Source organism: Lepisosteus oculatus, chromosome 20 (assembly GCF_040954835.1).
Source record: "Lepisosteus oculatus isolate fLepOcu1 chromosome 20, fLepOcu1.hap2, whole genome shotgun sequence".
Lineage (NCBI taxonomy): Eukaryota > Metazoa > Chordata > Actinopteri > Semionotiformes > Lepisosteidae > Lepisosteus > Lepisosteus oculatus.
The window spans coordinates 1,197,835-1,222,133 of NC_090715.1; the positions used below are offsets into that span (position 1 = coordinate 1,197,835).

Sequence of the window (24,299 nt, forward strand, 5' to 3'; positions counted from 1 at the left end):
CAAAATAAGATACATTTTTACCTACATCTGGTGCGTTTTTGGTGAAGTTTAAGTAATATTGCGTTTCCACCTTATAAACATTAAAGGAGGGAGCAGCATTAGACAGTTCAGTGAAAAAGACGCCAAACCAGGGACGGAGAAGAAACAGCAACTTAGACGTGCGCGTTTGTTCTACATGAACAAACAGTTTCATTGCGTTTGTTTTACTTAAACACAACCCTTCACGTTTCCTCAAACGTTCTTTCGAAAAGACGAGCTTTCAGCAGCAACACCGGTGTCAAGGTGAGGCAGACTGCGGACGGCCTGCCGCCGGACCCCGCAGGAGCGCTCCGAGAACCGGGCTCTGCCTGCCAGCTGCACGCCGGGCGCCCTGTTGCATCAGCTCGGCGCTCCCCTAGTGGAGTCTGCGCAGCCGGCGGCGCTGCCCGCGAGAGGCCCACGTCAGTGCACGAGCCCCGGCCGGCCAATCAGAGGCGGCCACACTGTGTTTTGAAGATTCCTCCCCCCGGAGATAAACCTGCCGGAACAGCCCGCACACCTCCAGTCAGAGCTGAGCGGCACTGCGCTTCACTGTTTGACAGCTAACTCCGAGGTGGGGGGAGGGAGATAGGAAAGAAAGTTCTATTGTTTTGTCCGCTGACGGTTGCGAGGCTCGTCCTTTACGGAGTGTATTCGGGGTAACGTCCTTCTCTCGCACGCCGAAGACCGAGGACAGGGATGGACGGACCGTCTCCGCCACCGGAGACCCTGACCCTGATCGTCAAGACGCCGAACCAAGCCCACGGAGACCGGGCCGTGGAGGGAGTGCAGCCCAGCTGGACGGTCGGGCAGCTGAAGTCGCACCTGTCAGGAGTGTACCCGGGCAGCCCGGTGAGTGTCCAGCCTGCTTTCGTGTTTGTCCGGACTCTGCTCTGCCGGCGTCACTGCCCGGAAGCGCCACATGATAGGAAACACTGCTTAATACGACATGATCCTAGAGCCCTACCGCGAGTTTTCGACTCCTTTCCCGTCCTATAGCCGTGAGTTTTATTATACGGTATTGAAGTTGTTCGGAGCACTTGAAGCGCTGCCTGTCTCTTTCTCCCCGGTGTGGTCGGGTCGCAGTTAGCGGAGTCTTACCCGGGTTCAGTGGCTCAGTTTGCCCTGGTAGGGCACGGTTTAAGTCTTCTGCGTGCGCTCCTAGCTGTGCAATGAGCGAACCCTGAGCGTTGAATAAGAGCGATATTCTGTACGTTTTTTTCCGGAAGTGGGTTTACCTGTCTTGAACATCAACAAGCACCCGGTGCGCCTCTTCGGTATCGGTGTAAATCAGGAATAAGAGCAGGAAGACCTCGACAGGTGTTTCCCCGCGCTGTGACTCCTGCAGGTGTCTTGTCCTTCCTGTCCGCTCTGTTGCTGTTTCTCAGTTCTCTGTTTCACCTGATTCTCGCCCCGCAGCCTGAGAAAGACCAGCGGCTCATCTACTCCGGGAAACTGCTGCCAGACCACCTGCTCTTGAGAGACGTCTTCCGGAAGGTAAACATGAACGTGATGTTATCAGTGCTGTTTCCTGTTGCTTCTTAGCACACCCCACCAACTGTATCATCTTAAACCTGCTATCTAATTGAATTACAACATCTTGTTCTTAAACCCCTCCTAGTATCTGTATAATACTTTACATGCAGAGTGGGGCCCAGTTCATCCACCAGCTGGGTGACGCACAGCAAATCAGTTGTAGCAGCAGAGAAGGGATTTAACAGATTGTGGAAAGTACCTCAAACCTCCATTTGTTGTGTGTTATACACTGGGCTCAGGTGACTGGAGATCAGTGTCTGGTGCTCATACAGTTTTCTGATCCACTTCATCTTGCGCCTGAGCTGTTTGTGCTCCAGTATTCCTCTCCGAGCAGAACTAAACTCTGATTTCTTCTCTTTACAGTCAGACACCACACCAACCCTTCACTTAGTCTGTGCCTTCAAGCCTCCGGGCTCACAACACGGATCCCAGCCTAAGGTATGCAAGTCATGCTGTAGTTGGAGACTTGTACCAGTCAGCAGCCCTCAGGAGTGGAGATCGAGGCTGCTCTGCTGCTTTCTGTGGCTCCGTGCTTCATGGGCGCTTAAGTAGTGTTGAACAGGGGCACAATGTCTGAAGAGCACTGTTCACAAAATGCAGAACTGAAACAGATTCTTCTGGACTAGCCCTTCCGTTGCTATTAAAAAGAAACTGCATTCCCAGTTTCTCAGACCAATTATTACGTCTCGGTAACAAACAAAAAAATAATTGATGGTATTGGAAAAATTTACAAATTCTCAATTAAGCACAAAATCGAGAACTTTGTGGAAGTACTGGATAATCGCCATGGGCCCTTCCTGCTCACTAGTCACTGTAATGACTCCTGTAATATGAAGTTTACAAGTAGTATTTGTCGGCAAAATTATCTGGAAGTCGAGAACACTGTTTCTGTTGGATTAAAAGAGATGTATTCACTTTTACAGGGTTCCAGAAAGAACAGCGCTTTAAAACCTCTACTGTTGCAGCACGAAAGAGAATTAGGACAGTGATGTTTGCATGATAAAATGTCATAATCATAGCCTTGTGCTTGATTTGATCAGTTCTGTTGATTTTGCTGATACAGTTCGAAAGTAAACCCTGGACTCTTCAGCAGGGAGTGCACAAGTGAAGTGTCAGGTTTCACGTATTGAAACTGGGGAGGTTTAGCCCTGTTCTGCATCATCTCCCCAGCAACCAGGTGCAGCCCTTGCAGCCTGTTCCCAAGGCTGCGGGCGGATATTTTACATTCTTTTTGAAACGACCTGTTCTAATTTCAGAATGCTCGAGTTTCACATCTTTTTTTTGTTGTTCTTGCCGCGAGCTCTTGTTGTGCTAACGAGCGTCGTCGCTCTGTCTGTGGTCTAGGCTGCGGGAGCCGAGGCGTGTGTGCAGTCTGTGCCCCGTGCGGCTGGCCAGGCCGCGGGCGCAGCTCCTCCTGGGCCCAGCGGAGACGGATTACGGCACAGAGGGAGTGCTGGAGGCGTGCCTTCTGCCTGGACAAGCCCTGCGATGTGAGTGCGTCCCCTCAGCAAGGGTCCACCACAGCGCATGTGGGATCCTGAAGGAAACTGTCTGCTGTTCGGTCCACATAATCAACTTTAGGCCTTATTCGTGACTTAAAGCATGGCTGAGGGTCAAGGCCGTTGCTTTCCTCCTGATGTGAGCAAGAAGTGTAAAATTGCTCCCTGATGCCACAGAATCAATTGTGCTTTCGTACCAGCCGTGAATGAATTCCTCCCTTGTTGAGCTCAGGCCTGTGTGCGTCGCTGTACCGCTGCCCCGTGTGCCCAGATGTCCTGTGCTGTCTGCAGTGGTGTGTGAAAGGAGCTGGGTGGTTGTGCCAGGTAGTGCTGTCCAGCTGAGGTTGCTGTCTGTCTTTTCTCCAGGCTGGGGGGAGCGGATGTGCGTCGTCCTGCGTACTCGGTGTACAGCCCTCAGCAGCTCCTCTGGCTGCAGCAGATGTATGTCAGGCAGTACTACATGCAATAGTAAGTACAGCTCTGCCTGGCGGGGCTTTGTGCCCTGAGCTATTGCTGTTGAGATACTTTTGTGGGTGGAGTGTTCTTGTTGTTTTATACGGAATGGATTTGTTTCATTCTCCATAATGCTCGTGCTTTCTGAGATGCATTTCCTTCGGATGGCTGAATAAGATTCCAAAGTGGAAGGCGGACTGTAAAAACTGAGGAATGAACTGGCTTTGTGTACTTCAGAATCGTCCGGGAACGTAGCTCCTCCAGAGACTGTGTATGGGGACGTACATGAATAGCTGCTAGGTGGTCAAATTTAAATCCTTTGCTGGCGTCGTCTGTCTCCCCCTGACGCTTGTCGTCTTCGTGTTGAATTGCAGTCAGGCGGCTCTGGCTGCTGCCTCCTCCCATGTGGCCCCCAGTGGCCCCTCCCTGCCTGTCGTCACGCCGGCTCCTGTACCCCTGGCTAATCAGGCCCCCGCTGACAACCTCCCAGCCAATCAGAACGCTCCGCAGCCCCCGCTCATCAACCCGGGAGCCAATCAGAACCTGCGGATGAACGCCCAGGGCGGCCCGGTGATGGAGGACGAGGAGGACGTGAACCGTGACTGGCTGGACTGGGTGTACACCGCTGCCCGTTTCTCGGTCTTTCTCAGTATCCTGTACTTCTACTCCAGCGTGAGCCGCTTCGTGCTGGTGATGAGCAGCCTGCTGATCATGTACCTGTGAGTACTGGTGGGGTTTCACGTGGTCTTCCCTGCGTGGGTACACAAGACTGAACAAGGTCATGTTTCAGACGGGGTCCTGCTGTGGACACTGGCACTGGAGCCAGCCCCCAGAAAGGCTGTGCTGTCTTGGTATCGCCCAGCCCTTCCCTGCTGCACATCTGGTGCTCTAAGACGGGAGCTCTCTGCTTGGCTGGGTTTGGGCAAAGGGAACAGAGCCTTCTTGCAAATATTGGCGTGATCTGGCGACTGGAAGTCTTGGGGAGGACGCAACATGTGAAATTATTTTTTAAAACGATTCAGGCTGAAATGACCAGTTTGCCAGAGCTGTGCAGGATGTTTGTGTAGGACTGGGTCTGTTTATGTTTGCAATTTAGAGTTCTATAGATTTCAAAGATTAGATCTTGTATAATTGTTCATCAGAGTGAGTGATTGGATCCCCTTTCAGTTAAACTCCCTGTTTGTGATTTGTCTTTCTATTATTTTCGCTGATGGAGAAGTATAACAAGTTACACAAACCCAACACCTTGTTGTTGTGCCTGCTGTCCTCCCCAGGCAGTGGTAGTGTGTGGTATGTGAAGCAGTGCTCATCATGGCTCAATGTCTGGAAAAAGTTTCCCAGTGGTTTTGGCTGGCACAGGGTATCCAGTGTGTCGGACTGCAGAGGTCAAAGTGCAGGCAGGAGTGCTTCTCCTGTGCCTGATCTCAACCACTTGGCTGTGCTCTTGGCCATATGAACCAAGCTGTCCTGGCCACAGTGACCTTCTCCGTTTCGATCAATATTTACCGTGTGTGTGTTTCACACAGTTGATTAGGCCTGCGAGGCAGAGCTTTTTTTACTTCTGCTTAAGTACTTTACAACTGTTATCAACATGTAGATCAAGGCCATGTGCCAATGGGACAAGCCTTATTAGTGCAAATATGCGCACAGAGGACTTCTGGGAAATGTCATGGCTGGAAGAGGGAACACACAATCAGCTGATTGCGTTCCTCAAGTCCTGTCAAAGTATACATTACTCACTGCTTACTTTTCACAGTCACTGCTGAGGGATTCTATTCTTTGTAGCACAATGTTTTTTTTTTTACTTCTCTGGGTGTGGTTTTCTAAAATAGGCCAGTTAGTCCCTCGAGACCCGATCTGATTGTCACAGCCCGGTGAAGTGTGATCCTCTCTCCTTCCCTCTCAGGCACACAGCAGGCTGGTTTCCCTTCAGAAGGAGAGCTGTGCATCTGGACCCGAACCATGCCCAGCCTGCTGAGGCCGTTGAGAACCAGCAGAACCGGAACGCAGGAAGGCCACCGGTAAGTCTGTCTGTACTGCCGCTGACTGCGTGCTAAAGTGGTACCTGTAGCGTCTGTTGTCGGACGCTAGATTCGGAACCGGTGTGTCGGCCAAAACGCAAAGCACTCGGGCAGCACACCAGAAATGGAGCTCCAGTCTGCTGTGCTGACGTGAGGGATCAGGGCACCTCTGCCTGCCCTGTAGGCTCAGTGTGACCGTGACTGAAAAGTCTTCTTTCAGGCACCGTAGAGTAAGTGTGGGCCAGACCCAATAAAAACAGTATTTGCATTCCCCCGGTGCTGAATTAGTACCTCTAGCGAATGTCTGAGACGCGGCAGCCAGCCCAGAAGGGCGCGCGGGCCGGGGGCCTTCTCCGGGCTCCGAGTGGGTGACGCTGTCTCTGTCTGCCCAGGAGGAGCCGCTCGGCGAGGAGCAGGAGGGGGCGCCCCTGCCGGCGGTGGACGCGGAACCCCAGAGGGTCACGCTCATGGGCACCGCCTGGGTCTTCTTCAAAGCCTTCTTCTCCTCCCTGATTCCTGAGGGACCCCAGGCCATCGGCAACTAGGAGACCCCCGCTGTGCTGATGCCCCAGTTCTGAGGGCGTGGATCGACGCTGGACAGGAAATGAGCACAGGAAGTTTCCAGTGTTCGAAGAGTTTTCCCTTCTGTTTAGGAGCTCTCTTTTTTTTTTTTGCCTTGAATGTTCTTGCTCACGAGAAGCCACGGATACCAGCTGTTCTGTACAAAACTTCAGATGTATATTCTGTAAATATGTGTGGGGAATGGAGAGGAGTTCTCCTGTATAGACTGAGCACTTTATGTACTTAGCAGATCTGTTTTGTGATGCTTTATTCTTAAAGCCTTTGTACAAGAGCTTTTTTTTTATTGCACAATATGTTCTTAGAGCTTCCTGGCAGAAAATCCTGTGCAATCTGAACATTGTTCATATTTCTACAAGATGTTGTTATTCAGTCGGTTAAATTATGATTACCCTGTGGGAAGGAAGAGTGTTGTGAATGGAAACGGCCTCCATGTCTCTGGCAAAATGTTTTCCCATGTTCTTCAGGGCTGCTCTTACGGTTACTGGAAAAGACTGATGGCGCTGATCTCGCCTGTGCCTCTTCTTGGACCGTGTCAGCCTGCAACATTTGCAGGAAGGAATGAGGTCTTTTGACGAATGAATCTGTACATGTTGTAGAAAAGGCATGTTAAATCTATAAATCTGTTTTTTTTTCTGTGTATATATCAAAATGTGATATATACTTGAAAGTACAAATCTTAATTCCTTTTGGGATAGTTTCTTTAAAAACGCATACACTGAGTGTAATTCAGAGGCGTTGCCAGCATAATGTAATACCACTGATTAAACTGCTTGTTCTGTTAGACCAGTTTGGTGGCTGATGCAATAATGATACTTTATACATTTGTGAAATATATTCAATAAAGGGCATTTCTTCCTATCTGTGTCCGTGTCTTGTTTGTCAAGTCTGGTGCTGGACAGTCGTTGTTTGTGGATGGCTTAAATTTCCAGAAAGCCAAAGCAATTTGATCTTTTTCTAAGAAAGAAGGAAGAAAAACAGCTAATCTGATAAAAGATTGAGTGTTCACACTTAATATGAGCCCGTGTTTCCTGTGAACTGGATGATCTGGCCTGAACGGGCTTTGTCTGGGATGTTGGGGGAGATTTTAAAAGTGGTTTAATCTCTTGTCCTTCTGTGTGCTGAATGTGTGATGTGAGGATCAAAGAAACCGTTTGCAAATTGCCTTCTGCTCATTCCCTTCCACTAGGCTGCTGCAGTCACGGGCGTTTGTGTGGGAGCACAGCGTTTACTGCCTATCTCTGTGCTTCTGGGGAAAACAGACTGGGAGAACGCCGGGCAATTTGTCGTTTTGTAGCCTCATTTTCCTTTAGCAAGTCACTATGCCTTTGAATCTGTTAATAATGCTGATATCTGTATCTGTGTTTTTTTTCCTTCATTTTTGTGAGACCTGAGCACTTGGCTCTTAAAACAATGATGCTGAGTGTCCCAGTGTACCTCTTGAACAAAGCAATAGCGAACGAGAGTTGGAACACGAGTTGATTTTTGTTGTGCTCATGGAGCAGAATGCCATCTCAGGGGGGAGGATTCTTTATAAAAAGTCATTCTGAAAGATTGGGAGCTGTTGCATGTTGATCAGTCTTACATTAGATCCCTGGAAGTTGTTTTTAGATGCGGGAGGTTTTAAAGGAGGTTAATAAGTACTGTCTTCCTCTGGATTTTTGCTGCAATTGAATGTGATAAATCCTGCTGCTACAACAGTCCCCCTGTGTCATGGACCGAGAAATCCAGGGTAGTGGTGCAGTTTTGTTTGAAAGTGAACATTGAGAGACCTGGAGGTCTCTTGTAGCGGCTTCCTCTGTTTTCCCTCCCTGGAAACTCAGGCCCCTCCTTGTGTGCAGCAGTTCAATCACCCCTAACTAGCGGAGAGGGGTTACTCTGGGTTATTTGCCTTCTGACCCCCTGTCTTCATTCCTGATTTCTTGGAAATAAGTCCCAGCTCTCCAGCGAACAGCAATTACAGGACCCGATGTTTCTACTCCCTCATCAAACAGGCGAGCCTCTTCAGGCCTGTTGACCCCCTGACCGCGATCTTCCTTCCTCTTCCCCGCTGTCCGCTGCAGCGTGTTCAAGAACGCCAGCTGTGCACTCCGGCGGGGTCTCAGGGAGCGGGGCTGCTGGGAAATGTGAGCTCTTTGTCCTGGGGGAAGGGGGGAGTTTCCTCTCCAGGGGCACAGAGCCCCCCTCCTCCTCTTCACTCCTCACTGCTCTGCCACTGGTCACTCAGAGGGTCAGTCCGTGCGCCTGTGAGCTCTGCATCTGCGAACCGCGAGAGAAACGGCAGCATGATGTTCCTACTTCTCCTGCTGTGCTGTGTGGCTACCGGGGCCCTGGCCTGTGACGAAGACTACGGATCGGCTTTCAATTCCACAGGGATAGCGTGCAGGATAACCAAGCCGGCAGCCCTCGTGTGTAAGTACAGCAGCTCCTGTATCGCCTCCAGGGTGCTTTTCTTGAGCTGGTGGCTTTTACTACTGCAGATCGGCTTCAGTCCTCTGAACGATGTGCCTAGTATCATACGCTTTCCAGATAGCTTTCTCCTCCAGGTTTATGGTCTGTTTCTGTAGCTTTGCTCAACACTGGGATTTCTCTTCAGACTTGGGCATCTTCTGATCTCCAGCCCAGCTGGCTTGATCACACTACTGACGTACTCAGGGACTTCTACTGATCACTGGCATCTTGCCGGCAATTAAAAGGTTTCAGGTGACTTTTCATGATCTGAAAACGAAAGAAAGATCTAAAATGAATCAGTAACAGAGAGCTTGGCTGTAGTGAAATCCTAAAGACAGTGGAGTCTCCACAGTCTGATCTTGGAATCTGTGGTGCTGGTGGGAGACAGGGCAGCAGTGCGATTAGATAGTTAGATCTCACCCTCTGTTATTGTTTTAGTCTCACTTTCTGCAAAGGAGCTGACGCTTGACCTGCATGCACACTCCCTTCTCCCGGCATCACAAAAACAAATTGTTCACGACAACTTAAACTGAATTGCTCTCGCTCTGCTTTGACACCTTGAAGATTGAACTTTTTACAGGTCCTGGAAGTTTACGGGGTTGTGCAGCTTGTGGTTGAGTTTCCTCCTGATCACGAGGGTTGGATGCAGCGATTCCCAGATCTCCCAGATTTCTTCCTGGCCCTGTGGGTTAGCGAAGGGGTGCTAAAGAGAAGCAGCGGTTTGTCGTTGCAGTGAACGAGCAGACCACCAAGGTCATCGAGGCTGCCTTCACGCACGCCAAGTACCCAGACATGGGTGGCGAGAAGTCCATCCTCTTCATCGGGAAGGTGCGCTACGGGCTCAACAAGTGAGTAAGACCGGTCTCCAGAGACACAGGCTGCACCTCCAGCTCAGGAGCCTTCTGCTTCTGCCTCAGAGCGGGGATCAGACTTTCCCTCTTTCTCGCCGTATAACTGAACACACAAAACTGGTGAGCTGATCTGGGAGGGCACAAAAAACGAGAATCCTTTCTGACGCGCCAGCGGCCGGCTGTGTGTTTTGCTCCCCTTGCCAGCCTGTGGATCTCGAACGTCTCCATCGGGAAGAGCGAAGTGGAGCTCAGGGAGGACGATGCCGTGGGAATAGACATCGCGAACGTCAGCGCCACTTTCAAGGGCACCCTGACCTACGGATACGGAAACTGGTTGTGAGTACTGCCGGGGTTGGCCCGGTGTCCTGTTGTGTGCACTAGCAGAAACGGCCTGGAATCGGTGAGCAGGGAGCTGTCTGCCATATCTAAGGGGTTTTCAGCTCCGCTTCATGTAACTGGAGAGGTTTGGCCTTCCGACCTGTTTATTGTTCTGTAATTGTGTGCAGGGGGCTGAGTGAAATAAAAATGTCTTTTGACTTGGGCTCGGTAGCCTGTGGTTTCTTGGGGGAAGACAAGAGGGAGGTCGTCACTGCAGAATTGTGTTTGCAGTAATAAAATCTCAAGTTAACGGCACTTTTCCAACAGGGTCAACTTGGGTCACTCCCTGGATTTCGAAATCGAGTCGCAGATTGATCTCGAAGTCAACACTAAGCTCTGTAAGTGTCATCCAGGTTTTTCTCGGATTTTCGACTGGGCCTTCGGGTTCCAGCAGAGGGGCTGTGTGTGCTCTGTGCCGGAGCGCACCGGTGAGTAATTCTGACGCTCCTCCCTTCTCCAGACTGCCGGGACGGCCGAGTGGCTGCGGACACGTCCGACTGCTACCTCACCTTCCACAGGCTGCTGCTCCACCTGCAAGGAGACCGGCAGTAAGCTGCTGTTCAACACCCAGACTCCGCAGGGTCAGGCCCCTGGGCAGAGTGAGAGATGCCAGGCAGCTGCCCTGTACAGGTGCCCCTCTGGGGCTCAAGACCCATGTGGAAACCTGCTCCTGCTCAAAACCTGCACACCTGAGCCAGAGCCCGGGTGCAGGTCTGAGATAGAGCCAGGGTGCAGGTCTGAGATAGAGCCAGGGTGCAGGTCTGAGATAGAGCCCGGGTGCAGGTCTGAGATAGAGCCAGGGTGCAGGTCTGAGATAGAGCCAGGGTGCAGGTCTGAGATAGAGCCCGGGTGCAGGTCTGAGATAGAGCCCGGGTGCAGGTCTGAGATAGAGCCCGGGTGCAGGTCTGAGATAGAGCCCAGGTGCAGGTTTGAGATAGAGCCCAGGTGCAGGTCTGAGATAGACCCCGGGTGCAGGTTTGAGATAGAACCAGGGTGCAGGTCTGAGATAGAGCCCAGGTGCAGGTCTGAGATAGAGCCCAGGTGCAGGTCTGAGATAGAGCCTAGGTGCACGTTTGAGATAGAGCCCGGGTGCAGGTTTGAGATAGAGCCCAGGTGCAGGTCTGAGATAGAGCCAGGGTGCAGGTTTGAGATAGAGCCCAGGTGCACGTTTGAGATAGAGCCCGGGTGCAGGTTTGAGATAGAACCAGGGTGCAGGTCTGAGATAGAGCCCAGGTGCAGGTCTGAGATAGAGCCCAGGTGCAGGTCTGAGATAGAGCCCGGGTGCAGGTTTGAGATAGAGCCAGGGTGCAGGTCTGAGATAGAGCCCAGGTGCAGGTCTGAGATAGAGCCAGGGTGCAGGTTTGAGATAGAGCCAGGGTGCAGGTTTGAGATAGAGCCAGGGTGCAGGTCTGAGATCCTCAGTGCATCATGATTGGTTGCAGTCCCACAGCTGTGCTCTGTCATGTGAGCAGGAAGTGAGGTGGGGTTGCTATGGTGACCTGGTGGAAGGTGTGGCCAGGTCCTTCCGTTCGACTGCACCTATCAAAGTGATCTTCAGCATCTGTGTTAATTAAGAAATTAAGGAGCTTTAATCAGTGTGTGGGAAGGGAAAGGTCCTGTAATGGCCAGGAATACAAGTGGCAAGTATTTCCACCCCAGCTGTTCAGGTATTCAGGTCCGAGGGACGGTCATGCTACGAGAGCGTGAGTCACAGATAAACAGCACCTCACCCCTGTAATCCTTTCACCCTGAGGAAACTGGTTAACTGGCTGCATGTGCTGAAGGACCCCTTCTCATTGCTAACCTTTCTAATAGAATTTTTGTTTTTGTTCTGTAGGCCAGGATGGATTAAGAAGTTGTTTACAGATTTTGTGTCCTTTACCGTTAAACTCGTCATCAAGAGTCAGGTGAGAACTTTCCATGGAAATTCTGGAGCTTTCTGAGGCTCTCTGTGCTCCTTGCCCGTTTGGAAACTGAGAAACTGCGGCAGCAGTGGCCCAACACTGCCCTCTGCTGTTTCGTGCTGAACTGCAACTGCAGACCCCAGAAACAGCTGTGCAGGAAGATCAAGTCCCCGCCTCCAGCGAAGGACGGAGACCACAGCCAACAGCAGCCGCCTGTCAAATGTGCCCTAACAAATGGCATTTTGTTTTTCAGATTTGCAAAGAAATTAACAACTTGGCGAATATTCTGGCTGGGTTTATCCAGGAACGTGCAGGTATCCCTTTCCGTTGCAGGCTGGGTACTTGGACAAGATTTGGGCATTTTCAGAGGGGAATGTGTGCAGGGTTTTAAATGTATTCGGTCTCCTCACAATATTGAACCAGGGCAGCCTGGGCTTTTCCGAATACGGGCTGTGCTGAGCCTGGAGCCGCTGTGTCCACGGTCCAGCCCTGCCTCTGCCTGGGATGAATCCCACTGCTCTCGGCTGTCCCAGAGGCAGGCTCAGCGAGGCAGAATTGTCAGAATCACACCAGGACTCTGTCATGGGTCTGGCATCCTGCTCAGGGGTCTCGACCCGTCCCCCTGCGCGGGGCAAGCCCTGCAGGACCAGAACCAGCACCAGCACCGGGACCAGGATCAGGGCAGGTGTTAGGACCCCCTGACCCGAGCGGGCCGAGGAGGGCGGGGGCGGGGGGGGGCGCGCCGATGTCAGGTGTCCCACACAGACTGACGGGGCTCTGCTGCACTCTCCAGAGCTCTTCCTAAGCGACGGGGACATCGGGGTGGACATTTCCATCACCGCCTCGCCTGTGCTGAAAGCCAGCTACATCGAGTCTCACCACAAGGTACGCAGAGCGCTCAGCACTCCTTTCACCTTCACCTAGCAAGGCAGTAAGGAAGTCCACATCACTCCCCATGCTGCCTGCCCGTCTTGTGTTGGGTAGCGTCTTCCTGCCTGTTCCCACCCTCTGTGCTCTCAGTGAAGTCGCCCTCGGTGTTACGACCACAGACTGAGATCCGTATCAGGTCTTGCAGTAGACTGTATGCGTTGCGGTAAGAGCTGGAGAAAACAGGAGGTGTGGTGAAAGGGAACACACAGGGGTTTAATAGTGCAGAAAATAATAGTGACAGTCCCTAAGACTGGGGAGACAAAGAACGGCATCCAAATCCAAACAGGTCCAAAGGCAGGTCAGGGCCCAGTCCGGGAGTCCAGCGGCGAGTAAGCCATCCTGGGACGCGACAAGGTTAAAATCCCCGGGAAGGGGGAACACAAGAACATGGAGGTCCAAGGGTGACGAGGGAGGTCCTCCAGACCCCGGGCTCAGGAAGCGGGAGGTGTCGGAGAAGAGGCCTGTGCCCTCAGGAGACCGATGTGGGGTTTCCTGGTGCCAGGCGGGCCTCGTGACATCCTTACCCTAATGTTGAGCCCCGAGGACTGGAGGAGCTGGTCTTTAAATAAGACACCTAAGAAGGTACACCTGGGGAGCTTAGCAACAGTCACGGGAACACTTACGGGAGCAGTGGAGCGCCCTCTAGGGAGGGACGTCAGGCGTGACACTCTGTGGCTCCCGAGTCTCTGACCCCCTCCCTCGTCCCGCCCAGGGGCTGGCCAGGCTGGGGAACGCCACGGCCCGCATCAGCGACTCGGCCTTCTCCCCGGCGCTGCTCACCGAGTCCCGCATGCTGTACTTCTGGATCTCGGACCAGGTGCTGGGCCCGCTGGTGTCGGCCGCCCACCGGGACGGCCGCTTCGTGCGCCACATCGCCGGCGAGGAGCTCCAGGTCCGCTCTCTGTACACTTGGAAAACAAACCGTCGTGGAAAGACCCCGACTCGTCCCACTTTGCTGTCACACTAACACCACCGCTCCACTGCGCCTGCACTACTAGACCACACCACATCGCTACACAGGACGGCTTCGCTGTCGAAACTGTGTCACTCAATTAACACTCGTGTTGGCTGACAGAATATTTCTCTTTCAGGGACTTTTCCGCACAAACCTCATGGCGGCCACCCCAGACTTCATGAGCCAGGTATGAGCGCTGTGGGGCCACGCAGGCCGAGGGCCAGTTGCCATGGTGACAGGGGAGCAGTTGTTTTCCCTGTAATAGTAGCAGTCAGTCTGCATGTTAGATGCAGATACAAACGCAACAGTGTCTTTCTTATCGGGGAAGGAGAGAGAGAGAAAGTGAATGACGGCTGCTTACATGCCTTGTGCAAGATTCTGATAAAGTTTTTTGTGGTTAAACCTGTTCTTTGGCCTCCAGACAGTTTGTATTTGACTTGAATTGGCTTGGAACCAGAGATGTGGTCAATATTTACTTTCCACAGTTCAACTGTCCCTCTAACTGTGTGCCTTAACTGCCTTCCTGTTTCTTTAACACTTTTCCCCAATCTGTGCCCATCATAGAACAGAAGTGTATGATCTTCATGGAGACCTCATGCAAATAAATACACAGAGTTTTCTGTTGAAAGGGTTCAATGTTTGCGGCCAGATTCCCCTCTCAGCTGACCAGCAGAGCCCGAGAGGAAGTGGGGTGATGCTCGCTCATCTGATTGCACCCCCAGCGAGTGAGAGGAGTGACCCAGCAGGACAGGGGCAGGTCACTGGCCTCTCCCTCTGGGCACGGCTGTGTTGCTCATGACCCCAGCAGCGCTGCTGACAGAGCCTCCTGTCCTTCGCTCCCTGTGTCCCCAGCTGCTGTCCTCCGAGAGCCCGGAGGCCAAGGTGTGGAGCCTGTCTGATCCTCAGCTGTGGACCACACCCCAGGGCACCTTCGTGCGGAGCGTGTCCGCTGTGGAGCTGAAGGGTGTCTCCGCCGGCCACGATCTCGGCCTGCACTTCGAAACGGTCAGCTCCGCTCGGGCACGGCTGATGTCCGTCCTCACAGCAGAAAGCAGCAGGAGGGGTGAAATGCTATAAGATGCCAACCAGGGGCTTGGAGTTTTCTGTTGCGGATTGGATTTGTTGCTTTCTGGTGGAGCGTTTGAGGGAAAGTGAGAGGGTTGGAGTGCGAGGCGGAGGATAATTTCAGGGTTTGAGAAGGCTTCAAATCACGACGCAGCTGGGTGGCAGCTCAGAGGCAGGTGTGTCCCAGCCACTGCTGTCCAGATAGCAGATGTTAGACTGGAGCCGATCAACTGATAGCTGAGCGTCAGAATAAAATTGTCTCGTCACCAGATAGTGAAATGTGGACAATCTGTTCATTTCAGTACAAGCAATTTTATCATTCTAATTTTAACATTAATACTAATTGCACATGTTCTGTGTTGTGAATACAGTTGTGAATCACAATCTGTTTATTTGTCACAGTAGTGTTTTCCTTGCTCCTCAGGAGGTGGAGGTCGTCGTCCGAGCATCTTATGCTGATAAGAAGCTGTTCTTGGATGCCAAACCTTCACAGTAAGTGAGAAGCAGTGCAGATTGTACTAGCAGCAGCACAGAGGAACTGCCTGTCCTGACTGTCCCTCAGCACTCTGCAGTGCTCTGGGAGAGAGGGGCCCACCGATGTGAACCAGGAGTCTAATCACACTGTAACTTGTCTTTCAAAGGGTTTCCATCCTAAAAGCTTCCACCTGGGTGGGAAACGACCTGGTGAGTTTTGAACTGTATGTGTGTCGCAGAGAGAGCTCCTCACTCAGCTATGTTGACAAGACTGTGTGTAACGTCTGTGAATGCTTCACTTTAGAAGGAGGTCTCAGATGTGGATTTCCTCAAGGAGGTAGTGGAGAAGATCGGTGTGCCCAAAGTGGTGTCTTGTAAGTCTCTCTTTACCACTGTGCCAGTTCAGTCCCTTCTCTTAAACTTTGCTGTTAGAGCACTTGAAATTGTGGAGGAGAATTCTACGCTTGCCTAGAAATATCAGATTTCCCCCCAATTATTTAAAGGCTGCTGTCGTCTACCAGTCTTTGTGGGGATTTTTAAAAGCAGCAGTGATAGACAACTGTATCCTCTGTTTACCATTGCATTTGTGATTCACTTTTGCGAGAGCTTTTTCACCAATCCATAGCTAATGCGTCCATCCATTTCCTGAGAGAGTCTTCAAGGTTAAGGTTGCAGAGGAGCTGGAGCCTATCCCAGCAAGCAACAGGCACAAGGCAGGATACTCCCTGGATGGGACGTTAGTCCATCACAGGGTGCACACACACACACACACAAACACACCCCTCAAGCCAATTAAACTACAAGTATGTCTTTGGACTGTGGGAGGAAACAAGAGCACCCAGAGGAAACCCACAGCAATGTTAGCTACCATGCTGCCCAAAAGCTAAAAATATCCTGCTCAATAACACCATGTGACTGGTGGTCAGGGCTGATCACAGATGCCATAAGAATATAGACTAGGCAAAAAATGGTGCAAAAGGTAAGTATACATTTCCTGGTAGTGCTCAAGAAAAAAGTACTTAATATAAAAATAACAATAATACAAAAACATGAATAGAGAGTCATGCAGTATCAGTGAGAGTGACTGTATCAGTCTGGTTAACAGCCACCTCTGCTCCCCAAAACAGAGCTAACAGGAATGGCTTAATTATACAGAGCTACCTAGAAGTGATTATTTTTTCATCTTCAACCATTATTTAATTTCAATGTGAGAAAAGCTGCCTTGAAGGTGTTGCAGTCAAATCCTGTGCATCACCAGACACACACTGGCCTGCATGAATGACATCTTACTCTCCTGTCCCAGATCTTGAACCCGGGCTCACGGCACTGATGGACAGTCATGGACTGAGCTTGTTCGAGCTCATCGATCCTGAGGTTGTATCGCAGCAGGTAAATGGGGTGCCGGGAGAGAGTAGCCTCTGGGGGGCGAGGTCCTCGCGGGGCTGTGGAAAGACGATGAGGTCTCTCCTGCTCTCTCTGCAGGGGTATGTCATCGTGCAGCTGGACTTTGGCTTCCCTCACCATCTGCTGGTTGAATTTCTCCAAAGGACTTTATAGGGACAAGCTCCTCTACCTCGCCAGACGTGATTTTGTACCACTGGGACTTCACAGCTGAGCTTCAGGTTAACAGGCTGGACTGCACATGTACATTGTCACAACAGGCATTGTTTGTGTTTTCTGCTTATTAAAAGATGTCTGATTTTCTAATTATGTTTTATGATGTCAATTTATTCTGCTGTGACTTTCTCGATTACTAAAATGACGATTATTACAATGACTGAAATCCGGAGGTTTTTCGCGCAGCAGGTGTGGGAGGAGGGTAGACAGGCGGCTCTGAAGGCAGCTGACCCACTCTGATCTCTGTGCACGGCTCAGGCCGACCCGGAACTGCTGCAGTGCCACTGAAATTCCTGAGGGTACAGCTGTCTGCTGCGCCTGACAGCTCTCTAGCTCTCTAATTTGTGTTAAATTAAAACTCACAACTGTCAGGAAATCCCCTAAGTTTTCCAAATGCTGCCATATTCTGTGAAGAAATCCCCTTCGCTCCGGAGCCCATCTCGAAACTTCCCTGTTAGCGAAAGATGCAAAGCAGGCTGTGCTGGGCCTCTGAAGTGGACTTTCGTTTTCCTCACTTGCGCAGGAGGCAGGAGCCTGCAGCAGTGTGCGAGTGTGACCGGCAGAGGGTGTAGATCTGGGAGACACTTAAGCTTTGCCAGGCCAGAGCAGCTGTTGGAGGCAGGCTTAGTGTCTTACCAGCTTGGTTTCTGTTTTTGTTTCAACAAACAGGGGTGTTTGTGACATTTACATACCCAAAGAACTCTGCTGGCGTCCTGGTAAATAAGTAGGCATGACAGGTACAGCCTGAATGCCAGTGTCAAGCAGCACAGGATTCCTTTCCTACCTGAAGAACAAGATCACCACCAGCCTTAGTGATCACGCACAATTATTAACAACAAGGGACAGCACCACCCCAGACATACCTGAAGTATATTAGTCCAGTGATCAATAAATCTCAAGTGAAGATACAGTCTGAGCTTGTCGATCTGTGCTCTGTGCTTCAGTTTATCGCCCCTCTCTACCGCAGGTTTGGTGCCAGGGGAATACCAGCTGCCACAGCTCTGCCAGTTATAGCCTCAGAGGCGCCATTGAGTAATACAGACCTCACTGGCACAGGTGGTGATCACACGTGTCAAGCTTGGTTTTTGTTTTGTTCCATACAAAAACCGCAGGCCAGCGCGAGCCCAGTGACCCTTCACATTCGACGTGTGCTGCTTCGCCTTAAAGGGTCCCAGTGGAGTGTGTTACCAGCTCCCACGCGTGTGTTTCTGAAACTCCTGCTGTCGAGACCCGACCCGGACAGCTTACGTAACGGCAAAGTCGTTTGAATGTCAGCCCTGTAACCTGTTACACCAGTATTTTTCTGGACTGGGCACTCCATGCCACTGCGTCTCAAGGAAGTGAATAGACAGAAGAATTCATGCACACTAAGCGAAGTACCAAAAGGGCTGTTTCCTTTCGTGTCTGTACTAACTCTGTGTCTTTTGCTCCTCACCGTATAAATGCCCGACCCTGCGCTCTGACCCCCAGCTTCTCTCTCCCTGTCTGTGTGTCTCATGGAGAGCAGGCTGGGGTATGCGAAAAAAATTCCTAATACAAGAAATTGTATATGGCCAATAAAGTGATCTTATCTTATCTTCAGACTCTTCATTTCTTTCAGTACTGCTTCTGTGTTTCAGCCATTGTCAGTTCCACAATCTTCATTTCCATCAGTAATAATAATAATAATAATAATAATAATAATAATAATAATTGCTTACACTTATATAGCGCTTTTCTGGACACTCCACTCAAAGCGCTTTACAGGTAATGGGGACTCCTCTCCACCACCAATGGAGGTGTAGGGTCTCTCCGTTTGCCTGTCGATGATGGTCATTCTTGTGCATTTATATAGCGCCCTTCACACCAGGGGATGTCAGAGTACTTAACACAGAGGTGGGGACCCTCTTCATACCCCCCCCCTCCCCCTGGGGTGACACACAGCAGCCCCCCTGCACACAGGCCAGGAGAGGGGGGTTTCCCAGAGCTGGAGTTCTGAGCTGAAAGCTGAAATGGCGAATCAGAAGCTGAAGGAGTCTTTCGGAATTCCAAGGAGACTGCAGGAATCCCAGAGCAGAATTTAACCAGGACACTGAGGCAAATAACCCACATGTCATCCAGTACAACACCTCCTACAGTACAGTGCCACAGGTAACTGTACTGAGACATTAGTTTACACATTCGAGTCCAGTGGGCACAGCGCCTCCTACTGGTCCACCAGCGCCACGCACAGCAGCCGCCTGGCTTTGCTCAGAGGCGTCCCCTCTCAGGAGAGATGAGATCCATTTTCATACACCTTCCTTTGGAGAGCGACCACGTACCTGCGTGTAAATTTAATACTCTGAACACGTTTGATAGAAAAGTTGTATTTTTTGTGTGTTTCTTTAAATGTTAGGAACTCCACAATTGCCAGTGTCGTAATTAAATTCTGTTGTCGAAAAATCTGTTTACCGAGGTTTTTAATACTGTGCACAGAAAGGGGGAGTTGCACGTGTAAGAACTACCGCGACCCTTTTTTTAATGTGTATATATATACCGCTATCGCATTGATATGATCCGAAAATAAAAGTATTACGTTTAAGTTTCACTTTCGAATTCTCACAAAGATGTGGGACGCTCCAGGCTCGGGTAAGAAAAGCTCTTAAGTGGATTTCTCTTTCTGTGCAGAATAAATCTCTCTATATGTTGAAAAAAAATGTGTAAAACAGCAGCACTTCGATATGTTGCCTTCGCTGTGCAATGAAAGGGTTACAGGCCAGGAATCAGTGCAGAATTACAGTATTGAGGCTACAGGCTGCGTACAGGATTATACAGACATTAGCCGTACACAGATCGCGTTCATATTTTCTTTATTTCAGCTTTAGTTTACGTGCTTTAGTTTTTCAAGTGTTGGATTTCGTGCGGCAGGTATAGGCTAATCTGTAAACGAAGCCGGATGCTAGGAGGTTGGGGAGCACGTTACCCTGTGACCGGGGTTACCGACAGGACTTCATTATGGCGATGCTGATTACAGTATATCAAAATTATATATTGTGTCTTAAAGAGTGTTATATGCTATACAAATAAAAATAATATGTTAGGAATACGGTTTTATCCGTTGTGATACACAAGGGCGTGGTTCCTCTGTGTATTTAAAAGTTGTTGTTTTTTTTATTTTTCCTGCCTGCAGCGTAAATTTAGGACAAAGGCTTAAAAAGGCGCCAGTGGACTAAAAATATAACCACGCTTTAGTTACACGCATGCTCATAAACTCAAGTCTGCCGAAACAAGTATCCTAACATTTAGAATAAGAGGCTGTGTTACATTTCAAGTACGACGTAACTTTGGGTAAACTTCAAAAGGCGTCGCGCCGTCTTCCGCGGGCTTGCTCGGTTCCGAGTCTGTTCGCCAGCAGCTCGACTCGCTGGGCCCGCCCGAGCTCTGCTCAATCACAGGGGCTGCGGTTGTATTTTCTCTGCTTTGCATCCTTGCAACGCGAAGGAGCGAGAAGCTGTCTTGAAATGAAGGGATCGTTTACTTTCGCGTTTTATTCTCAGGGGAAATTCAGAGGGTCAGGCCCTGCACTGCCTGGACAAGTCACCGCGGTGGCCGTTATTAAAATAGAAATCGTCAAGTAATTACTCGTTTGGATCATCGTACACGTTAACAATTATTATTTAACATTTATTGATAAATAAATAAACAACGCCTAACAATGGTATAATCCCCGCAAAAAAAAAATATTCAGAATTGATCATGTTAAGTGAAAAACAGACTGGTTTTAAAGTAGACATCAGACAGTTCTGTGGTAATACGACTGTACCGCATTACAATGATGTTCGAAAACACACTCAGACTCAGGTGTCTAAAGAGATCGGAAGCACAGCGGTCACAGCGCAACTATCACAGAGCAGCCAATATAGAGGAACACATTTTGCCTCTGGGATCTGAAATAATGTCATATTAATGTCGCTTCTGCATTTATTGGGCGTACTTAGGTATAAAAAGAAGTCCTAAGCTCCAGTACGGTAGGTGACTTTTAATTGAAATAATACAAAAAAGATACAGATACACGCACACCCGACACGACACCCGACCTGACCCGCAAGTTTACCGCAGACCGCAGAGCGGGACCACAGTTTGGACAGTTTGAGCCAGCAGTAGTCTTCCAGCGACTTTTGTATTTGCCACAAATTAAAAATAGTGGAGTGTAACAAAACAATTAGAGCATATTCACTCTGACATGCTCAGCTAAGATATAATGGTTGTCAAAATGTCAATTCGCTGATTTCCTTCAACAAAAACTGGCATTTCGAAATAAAATATAGTGGCCTTTGTGCTATTATTATTTTCCGAGCCCGACAGCTCACCACACTGTGAGAAATTGGACTTCTACTCCAGTATAACATATTCTCGCTTCGCACGAAGATTTTCTTTCAAGATTTTCTTAATTAGTTCACAAAATTAATTCGTACAGAAGAAAAAAAAAACATAGTAGCTGAAATCTGGAAATGGGGAAAAACTAGGAGGTGTCGGAGTGATGGGCGCGGGGCAAGAGGTGTTTCTCTGATGTCTCCCAGTCTTGTTTTCTAATGTGCGAAAAAAGACATTTCCTTTGTATTCAAACCGGTATTCCGAACACCAGCAGATTGCCAGACGCGTCAGTCAACAGGTGTTTACACCATTGTCGTGCTCGTGGCCATAGTGTGAGTTTAAAACTGTGAAAATGAGTATTGGAGCGTGACACGAGTCCGAGATGCAAACGGAGATAATATTTTAAACATATATGTATCTGCATATTTATGTCGATGATGTTTTTAGAACTAAACTATTAGTTACAAAAGCCGTTTTTTAATTGCATGTATGTTCCAATACAAAGACATTAAATCACCAAAAACAGAAACACAGAATAGCAGCAGCAACATGTTAACATACAATTTATACAAGCAGCGCGAGAAACACTCCATATTGTGAGCCTACTGCCGGCTACCACTGACGTTTTTTCTCACACTTCTTGTCTGTCATTTTTTAAAGTTTTATATTATTTAACTTTTTGGTGTTTCCTTAATGTCTTTGCATTGGAGCGCACATGCAAATAAGCATTTCATTGCACTTGAGCGTATGACAATCAACCGAATTGAGCTCGCTCGGAGAGCAGCCCTGAAGATGTTTAGGCTATCTCTAGCCCCGCGGCCACAAGGTGAAGGAGCAGAACGCAACAGCAAGTTAAAGGCAGTTCTGCACTGGCCGTGCTTTAAACAGTAAGTGTAAGTGGGTCTCATTCATCCTAGTTTCCACACACAGTGCACAAACTTCGGAACAAATCGCATTTGGCGAATCAGATGGGTCCCGTCAGTGTATAGCCGAATGATTAACTATGTGCTACCCCTTCAAAGTCCCTTCTGAAACGATTCCCTCTCTTCCCTCGACGCGTGTGTGTCCGGCAGGGCCGCGGCGATGGAGGAGGTAGGCGCGGCGGACGCGGCGGCGGAGCTGGCGCAGGTGGGCCCGCAGCTGGTGGAGGTGCTGGTCGGGCAGCCCGAGGACGTGCTGGCGCAGGTCAGCGGCCTGCTGGGGCGCGACGAGCAGGAGGAGCTGCGCCGCCTGGCCGACCGCGGGCAGCGGGTCTCGCGGCTGGTGGAGCTGTTCGAGGGGAAGGGCGGCGCCGCGTGCCGCCGGCTCTTCCATGCCGTGTGCCTGCTGTGCACCGACCTGCCCATGCAGCTGGACACGCGCCTGATGTCCGCGGCCGGAGACTGTAAGCGCTGCGCCCTGATCCCACGGGGAAACTGGGACCCATGTTTTCTGCAGGGGGGGCATAACATTTTAAGATGCCATTTTCTTTTTGTGTGTGTAATGCAGCAAATACACTTTTTTCCACAACATTCTCAATGAGGTCTTAATGAATTGGACAATTTAAACTGACTTTCCATTGATTTGATTTCTACACGGGACCGAGCTGTGTCGGCCCTCCGAACAAGATATCCTAACACCCGGTTTGCCTTTTTTACTGCTGTGTTGCAGTCTCTGAACATCCCAGTGAAAACGAGCAAAGAAACGAGATCAGCCCTGCTCCACACAACCCAGGTAATCTCCCGCTCTTATTCTTTTTCAATGGCGCACGGAGTTCACACCCCTTTATCGACACGAAGCTTTCTGAAGCTCTTCTCTGCACCTGCTTGTCGCCTGACTTGCGCAGTTCGAGGCTCACAGTCGGTTTCACTGTGAAGGCGGGTGCCGCGGTTTTCGCTCCCCAGCAGACAGCGAGCTGCGGGAGGCAGGCGGCAGCGCCGCGCTGTTTCCCATCCCGGAGTCTGGCGTGTGCGGCAGAGCCCGTTTGTCAGGTGATCAAGTGTTACCCAAAGCCTATTTCCTAACAACGCGCCATGGCAACTGCATTCCCCCCCGCGCTGGGGCGTCTGGAGGACTTTTTCATCAACACCCCCAGCCAAGACAGGAAACAAACCCTCTTCACACACAGGAACAGCCTGCGACACGCTTCAGTTCCAAGATCAGCGCTAAATGTGTAAATACCCGTCCAATAGTCACCATCATATTAAACGGGTCTTTTTTAAGTGTTTATCTCTATAATGGTCAACATGAAAAACAGCATAAACCTCAGGGACCAGAGTTAAACTGAAACGGAAATTTCCCATTTGGTTTTTATGTCCCGAGGGAAAAGAAGAAGAGTTTCTAAGTGTTAAATGGTCCAACATGATCTTTAAATGACACAGTTTAACGAGCGAGCCGCTGAACGGATCGCAGTGAAATTGTCCCGGGTGTTGGGAAATGGGTGCTTTAACGTGACCAGGCCTCTCCGGGCAGTGCCAGCTCGTCCTTGTTGTTGGCATGGCGGTGATGTCTGTTTTCCTGTCGCCATCAGACAGCCAGAGGCGCCGCGCAGCAGCAGATCTCCCGCCAGCACCGCTCAGCCAGGGGAAACGGCCTTGTGTCGGTAAGCAGCAGACACCAGACCCAACCGGCCGGACAGCACAGCACCCTGGACTGGCCTCAGCCCCTGTGTTTCCAGCCGCCTGTGCTGGGGGCCGGTCCTGCTGCCACGAACAAGCACACTGGAGCCAGCACTGGCCACGAGCGCCTCCGCTGGTGTCAGAGGGGGAGCACAGAGGAGAAACAGGAAAACTCCCTTCTGGGTCAAGTGATCTTTGCCAGCTGCAGCCGATGCTGCTTCCTGTGTTGTAGTGTTAGCTGTCAGGGCACGTGCGGAGCTTCCAGGGACCTGTGGTAAGGTCCCACCGCTAATTTAGCGTCAACTGCAGTTTTGTCCCACAAGAAAAGGTGCACTTCTCCATAATCAGAGAGGGCCACTTGTTAAGGGTTTGTTTGTACAGAACTAGAGCGAATACAAGTTCTTGGGCTTGTGCCCTCGCCGCTCCTGCCCCAGTTCATCCCTCACCTCGCGGGCTCAAACCCGGGTCTCCAGCGTCGCTCAACTGGGGTATTGCCGGCTGAGCTAAAGAAGACCTTCCTCGGCCCGGCCGGCCGACATCCCAGTTGTGCGCAGGGTCAGAGTAGAGGGGGGTGCCGTCACCGCGCTGCAACCAGCTCGTGCAACCTGTATGTTGGCCGGATTCGTCCCAGAACTCGAA

The 24,299-nt window shown here is 50.5% G+C and overlaps 3 protein-coding genes across 6 annotated transcripts in view; all 3 read left to right on the forward strand.

Moving 5' to 3' along the window:
* The first annotated feature begins 15 nt into the window (after positions 1 to 15).
* herpud1 (homocysteine-inducible, endoplasmic reticulum stress-inducible, ubiquitin-like domain member 1) lies at positions 16 to 6,965 on the forward strand. The gene is made up of 8 exons (XM_015368559.2): positions 16 to 870; positions 1,438 to 1,515; positions 1,918 to 1,992; positions 2,899 to 3,044; positions 3,420 to 3,521; positions 3,881 to 4,225; positions 5,413 to 5,527; positions 5,920 to 6,965. Exons 1-8 carry the CDS (start codon positions 718 to 720, stop codon positions 6,070 to 6,072), a joined length of 1,167 nt encoding a protein of 388 aa, XP_015224045.2. The 5' UTR covers positions 16 to 717; the 3' UTR covers positions 6,073 to 6,965.
* A 1,234-nt stretch (positions 6,966 to 8,199) lies between these two features.
* cetp (cholesteryl ester transfer protein, plasma) lies at positions 8,200 to 16,821 on the forward strand. Of its 2 annotated transcripts, none has more exons than XM_069181301.1 (16): positions 8,200 to 8,518; positions 9,291 to 9,405; positions 9,613 to 9,744; positions 10,054 to 10,124; positions 10,247 to 10,334; positions 11,624 to 11,693; positions 11,944 to 12,004; positions 12,484 to 12,575; positions 13,333 to 13,512; positions 13,712 to 13,762; positions 14,428 to 14,580; positions 15,065 to 15,132; positions 15,282 to 15,324; positions 15,422 to 15,488; positions 16,418 to 16,503; positions 16,597 to 16,821. In XM_069181301.1, the coding sequence occupies exons 1-16, from the start codon at positions 8,392 to 8,394 to the stop codon at positions 16,669 to 16,671; spliced, it is 1,479 nt and encodes a 492-aa protein (XP_069037402.1). In that variant the 5' UTR covers positions 8,200 to 8,391; the 3' UTR covers positions 16,672 to 16,821. The 2 variants fall into 2 exon arrangements, with proteins under 2 accessions (XP_069037402.1, XP_069037401.1); XM_069181300.1 differs by having other exon boundaries at positions 8,203 to 8,518; positions 15,419 to 15,488.
* A 2,416-nt stretch (positions 16,822 to 19,237) lies between these two features.
* nlrc5 (NLR family, CARD domain containing 5) overlaps positions 19,238 to 24,299 on the forward strand; it is a 35,619-nt gene continuing 30,557 nt past the window's right edge. For 2 of the 3 annotated variants that reach the window (XM_069181225.1, XM_069181226.1), the window contains exons 1-4: positions 21,787 to 21,950; positions 22,137 to 22,447; positions 22,714 to 22,776; positions 23,573 to 23,644. In XM_069181225.1, coding sequence (XP_069037326.1) covers positions 21,811 to 21,950; positions 22,137 to 22,447; positions 22,714 to 22,776; positions 23,573 to 23,644 — 586 coding nt within the window. In that variant the 5' untranslated portion in view covers positions 21,787 to 21,810. Of the gene's footprint in view, positions 19,339 to 21,786; positions 21,951 to 22,136; positions 22,448 to 22,713; positions 22,777 to 23,572; positions 23,645 to 24,299 lie in introns of those variants that run through there. The other variant, XM_069181227.1, reaches the window with a different exon arrangement.